The sequence below is a fragment of the Fragaria vesca genome, linkage group LG6 (genome assembly GCF_000184155.1).
Source record: "Fragaria vesca subsp. vesca linkage group LG6, FraVesHawaii_1.0, whole genome shotgun sequence".
NCBI classification, from domain to species: domain Eukaryota; kingdom Viridiplantae; phylum Streptophyta; class Magnoliopsida; order Rosales; family Rosaceae; genus Fragaria; species Fragaria vesca.
In genome coordinates this window covers 23,511,306-23,516,605 of record NC_020496.1, presented here as the reverse complement: position 1 = coordinate 23,516,605, position 5,300 = coordinate 23,511,306, and the positions used below count along the sequence as shown (strand labels likewise).

At 35.2% G+C, this 5,300-nt stretch overlaps 1 protein-coding gene across 1 annotated transcript; it reads left to right on the top strand.

Annotated features, from left to right (window-relative positions):
* The first annotated feature begins 1,122 nt into the window (after positions 1-1,122).
* On the top strand, positions 1,123-3,632 carry LOC101305960 (peptidyl-prolyl cis-trans isomerase Pin1-like). The gene is made up of 3 exons (XM_004303589.1): positions 1,123-1,204; positions 2,145-2,509; positions 3,246-3,632. The coding sequence occupies exons 2-3, from the start codon at positions 2,275-2,277 to the stop codon at positions 3,368-3,370; spliced, it is 360 nt and encodes a 119-aa protein (XP_004303637.1). The 5' UTR covers positions 1,123-1,204; positions 2,145-2,274; the 3' UTR covers positions 3,371-3,632.
* Positions 3,633-5,300: the final 1,668 nt, after the last annotated feature.

The following is a 5,300-nucleotide window of genomic DNA, read 5'->3' as shown; positions in this document are numbered from 1 at the left end:
AGAGAGAGAGAGAGAATTGGTGTAAAGGAGAGGAGGGCATTTTAGGTACATCGTAAAAGTAAAATAACAGATTTAGCCTTAAAAGTGGACTTATATGAGTAAAACTGTTATGGTGGACTTATGCAGGAGAAAATGTTCAGAATGTGACTTATATGAAATTTTCTATTAAAAAAATCATAAATGGTCACTCAGTTTTGACCCATTAATCATTTTATTCACTTATATTTCAAAAATATCACTTAACTCACTTACTTTTAATTCAGTCTTTCAGTTAACTCACTGCCGTTAAACTTACTGTTATGAACCATTAAAATTGAGGGTGTATATTTGTCTAACCACATAAAATGCATTTCTAACTTATTTCTAAAGTTATTAGATCATTTTCCAATTATTTTTTCTTGAAATTTCTATGAAAAAGATAACTTTAAAAAATCTGAAATTATTTTGAAAAAATAGATTATTCGTAGTTAATTTTTTTTTGAATAGAGGTTATTTGTAGTTATTTTCTTCGTAATAAAAAATATTAATGCATATTTTTCTAATTTGAAAGTTATTAAATAATTTTCAACTTTCTTTAAAAAAAAATCAGGAATTTCTGATACAAAACAAATATTTTAGAATTAAAATCTGATGAAGAAACAACATTTTTATATTTTGTTTCCTAAAAAAAAACTAATTGGAAATTCTTTTTTGGTGTTTAGACAAATATATCCTCGATGTTAACGGGTCCTAACAGTCGAGTTAACAACAGTGAGTTAAGTGAGAGACAAAGTTAAAAGTGAGTGAGTTAGGTGATATTTTTGAAACGAGTAAAATGATTAATGGATTAAAAATCAATGACTATTTGTTATGCTTTGTTATTTTTCTTTTTATGGAACCACTTTTGCTGTTAGATTTCGCAATCCAAAACTTCAGCTCCCGTTGTTGGAAGTTGGAAGGGAAATGGATAGTGACATAACGGTTAACGACGTTATTGACGTGGTGTACATATATGAAGTCAGGTTTGGGTTTAGAGTTTAGGGTAATGTACATAATGTTGACTTTTAGGGGATTTAATCACGGGCTGATTAGACCCAAGCCCAGCCCAGACTCCTGAGAAAGAAAGTATATAAAGCAGAAAGACGTCTGGTAGTGTAAGCATATCCACAGCTAGAGTCGGCGTCTCCACTCCTCTTTCCTTGAGTCGACTAATCTCCCCAACTCTGTAAGTATCCATTTCATTTGGATTCAGATTGCCGACAATTTTATGGGATCAGTTTAATTTTCGCTGCGATTCTCATCTGTTTATTGATCTGATCTGCTCGAGTTTGATGATTCATCGATCATTGAGTTTGAAGCTTTAGTGACTCGTAGGGTTAGATTTTTTTTTTTTCTGAGTGTTATGTTGCATGTCTATTTGTTGTTTATTCTCTTAGATTTGAGGAGCAAGGCTTACTAACTGAGTATGTGTATGTTTCTTTGGAATCAACAAAGTTTTCTCGTTTCGTTTTCGGGTTATATGTAAATTTTTTGATTCAATCTACTAAGAACTTTTAGCCCAGGTATTCATTGTTGGATCTGCCACTTGTAGGACTAGTGTAGAATGTTTCTTTCCTTCAGACCAATTGGTTTAGGGCTGAGCACAACCGTAACTCTAATCGTAGTCAATGTTGTTGGTGGCAACACATATACAAATTTGTCTTTCTTGGGGAATATATTTGGATTTCTGTTTGTTGATGGCTTTTGATTTATACATATTACCTTGGGGAATATGATTGTTGCTGAAATTTATTTCAGATATTAGAAATTTCCAATTCTGGGGAAAATGGCTTTCTATATATTCCAAAGAAGCACAAGTTTCTGTGTTTTTTTTAAGGAATGTTATAAAACTATTTGTTTTTCATATATGCTAACCTATGGGATTTGTATTCCATGTGGTTAGGTAACTTCCCATATTAACTACTTGACAAACTAATGATTCCTTCTAAATTAACTCCAAGAAGCACAAAATTTTTCTTCTTTTTTTTGTTTACGGAATGTTATACAACTCTTCAGTCTTGATAGATGATAACATTTCAGATTTGTATTCCAAGAGATTAGGTAATTTACCATTGGTGATATTTGATGAACTAACGATTCCTTCTAAATTGTGTTTTCACATGCAGAAAACTCAAAGCCGCAAAGATAGAGCCATCCGACCGTAAAAGAAAGAAAGCAGCTTCTTCCCTCTCAGCAGATCGTTTGGACACTAACAAAGACAAAAAGCAGGGACACACTAAGAGCAAAAAGACGAAAATGTCTTCTTCAAATCAGGTCAGGGCATCCCACATACTGATCAAGCACCAAGGTTCGAGAAGAAAGGCCTCTTGGAAGGATCCAGATGGTCTAGTTATCAGTAACACCACCCGAGATGCAGCTGTCACTCAACTCAAGTCACTTCGCGAGGACATTGTCTCTGGCAAGTCCACATTTGACCAAGTTGCTACTCGTGTCTCTGATTGCAGCTCTGCCAAGCGTGGTGGTGATCTTGGTCAGCTCCTTACTTAACTCTCAAGTTTTAAAAATCATGGTTTAGTATTACATTTGCAAGTTCACACAAGGTATTTATATTTGGAATAGCCGTATTTACTTAGCTGTGGAGACTATAGTAAATTGAAGCTTCTTTTTACTATATATTGTAGTTTTGATAGAAACCACAAAGCAGCTAATACAATTTAGCTTTAGCTATCAAACAACAACCATAAAATCTAGTTAAGAAGAAACGGAAAGCCTGATCGATATCTATAAAATTTATAGCCTACAATTCCTCTCCTTGGAAGTCTCTCAAAGACCTGTCAATCTTACCACAAAACTAAGCATTACACCTCTCTCCTCTATCTTCCACAAAGCCTTGTGCGGTTGTGCCTAACACTTAAACAAGGCACAAAATTTTAGATTTCACAGAAAACAGTCCATTCTGTCTTTTATTTAGGGCATATAGTTTTTACTTGATGAGATATGAATTAAAGGTCAACAGTTTGAAATTCTTTATGTACATTACGTTTCTGAACTCTGTAATAGCTGGATGACATAAATAGACTTCTCTCACAACCAATTTCTTTTAGTCTCACAAGTTATCAGTTGGTTTTGTTGTTTTAAAAAGCCAGAAGGATTACTGGATTGTTCCTAGAACAAGCATGTATTTCCATGATTTTATTTCTTGGCAACAGTTCCTCATCTTATATAAATGGATAGCATTGATAATGTATGGTGAACTTTTTTTGCAGGCCCTTTTGGCCGTGGCCAGATGCAGAAGCCTTTCGAGGAAGCAACATTCTCTCTCAAGGTTGGAGAGATAAGTGAAATTGTGGATACAGACAGTGGAGTTCATATTATCCTGAGGACTGGTTGAGTAGTTGGAAGTGAAACTTGTTCATTTTTGAGCAGCCAAGTTATCAGTAATATATGTATGTAGGGTTTAGCGAAACCCTATGGATTGTTGCTTTTTTATTATTATTATTATTATTATTATTATTATTATTATTATTATTGCCAATGACTACCGAAATTGAGCACTAGATGGATTTGAACACTTATTTTGATAACATGTTATAATGGGAATTTGGTGGTTGTGATTTGGAACTTCGGATTTCCTATGAAATGTCAACTTTATGTATTTCTGTTTCCCATTCGGATGATTAGGACTGCTTCTGATATGTTAAGGTTAATCATCATTGCTGGCTTTTGCATATCAATGTGGTCGCCCAATTATGGCTTGGTCGACAACTTGATCACTATACTTTTAATTTTGATCCTTCTACATTCTTTGATGAAAGTAGCGAGTTTTGAGGATTAATTTTTTCTTCTCTATAAGGTGGGAACTATCAGTTCTCAACTTTCATACCTCACTTATAGAAACTATCACATAGTACCCCAAGTTGTGACCCCAACTAGATTTTGGTTCTCGCCGTCTCTGACAGTGTTAGGTGACATTTTCCCGATCATAATTCCGACTGCGAGCTACATCATGGAGGCAAACAAGTGCGCCTTTAAACTCAGAGCTTCAAAGCTTTCAACTTTCAGATGGTTTTCAAGCATTTTTCGGCGACAATTAGGCGATTAGCCATGCATGATGTATGGATTATGAACTTCGTTTACTCGGTGTGCTCCACATAGTGGTCTAATTAGTTTTCAATTTCGGCTAATTTTCTGAGGCCTCTGTTTCCAGTTATTCTTTGGACCCATTTCAATCAATCTGCTGCATCAACAACTGCCCATTGGAAATTGTTTCAGTCTTGTGGTCATGTGATGGTTAACATAAGGTAACCAAGGCAAACTTCAACTGATCACAAATGTTGGTGGTTATTGGGCACATATAACTTACGAGCGCGTTTTTAACAGCAATGCATACCAGAATTTTTGGACTTTATGTGATAGGATATTTCAATATGGATACATAAATGACAAGCCTGACCGGGAAAAGAACGCTGGTGAATTCGATTTCCTATTGTACAGAAGGTTCTCAAGAAACAAGTTAGGAAAATAAATGGTGCACACGTTAAAAAAAACAAAAAAAAAAAATTAACCGCAATGGTGACCTACAAATTGCTCAAAATTGGCCACCCTTTTTTAATAATGTCGTTGATCTTTACATCAATCTTCTTCTGAATATTTGGAGGGCAAAGCTCTGCTGCATAGCTATTCAGTTTCGCTGCCAAATGCGACCTCTCTAGTTCCTCTTCAGGCAAGTTTCCCATTAGTTGAAGAAGGAATGGTCTACGTTTCAGCTCAAACTTCTGCATGTTAAAAATGATAGGTCTGTCATTCAACAATTCGGGACTACCAAGTAGAAAATGCAGATCTGACTTGTAAATGAAAAAAAACCAGTAAGCAACCAAATTTTCAAGTATAGCAAAAAATCCATTTCAATATGCTACACTCATGACCAGTCTCATCCACTAGACTTTTAGTTTCCAACACATAGCATTACGAGACCAGATGATTTGGCACATCTATTTCTCTTAGTGAAATAGCAGCACCTTGAAAAATGGAGGTCAAAATTTAAATTCACCTTCGGGACCAACCATGCTATTATCTCTCTTTTTATCTTTGTTGTTTTCAGATTCCCAAGCATGCTCTCAGACGCCAGGACTTAAGGAACCCGCCCGCAAACAAAAAGAAACAATACAAGACCCAATAATTTGGCACACCTATTTCTCTTAGAGAAATAGCAGAGCAGCTTGAAAAAGGGAGTTTAAAATTTATGTCCACTTTCAGGACCTACATGTTATTATCCATTTTTTTTCTTTTCCCCCAACTGCCGAAGCATGCTTCTCAAAATG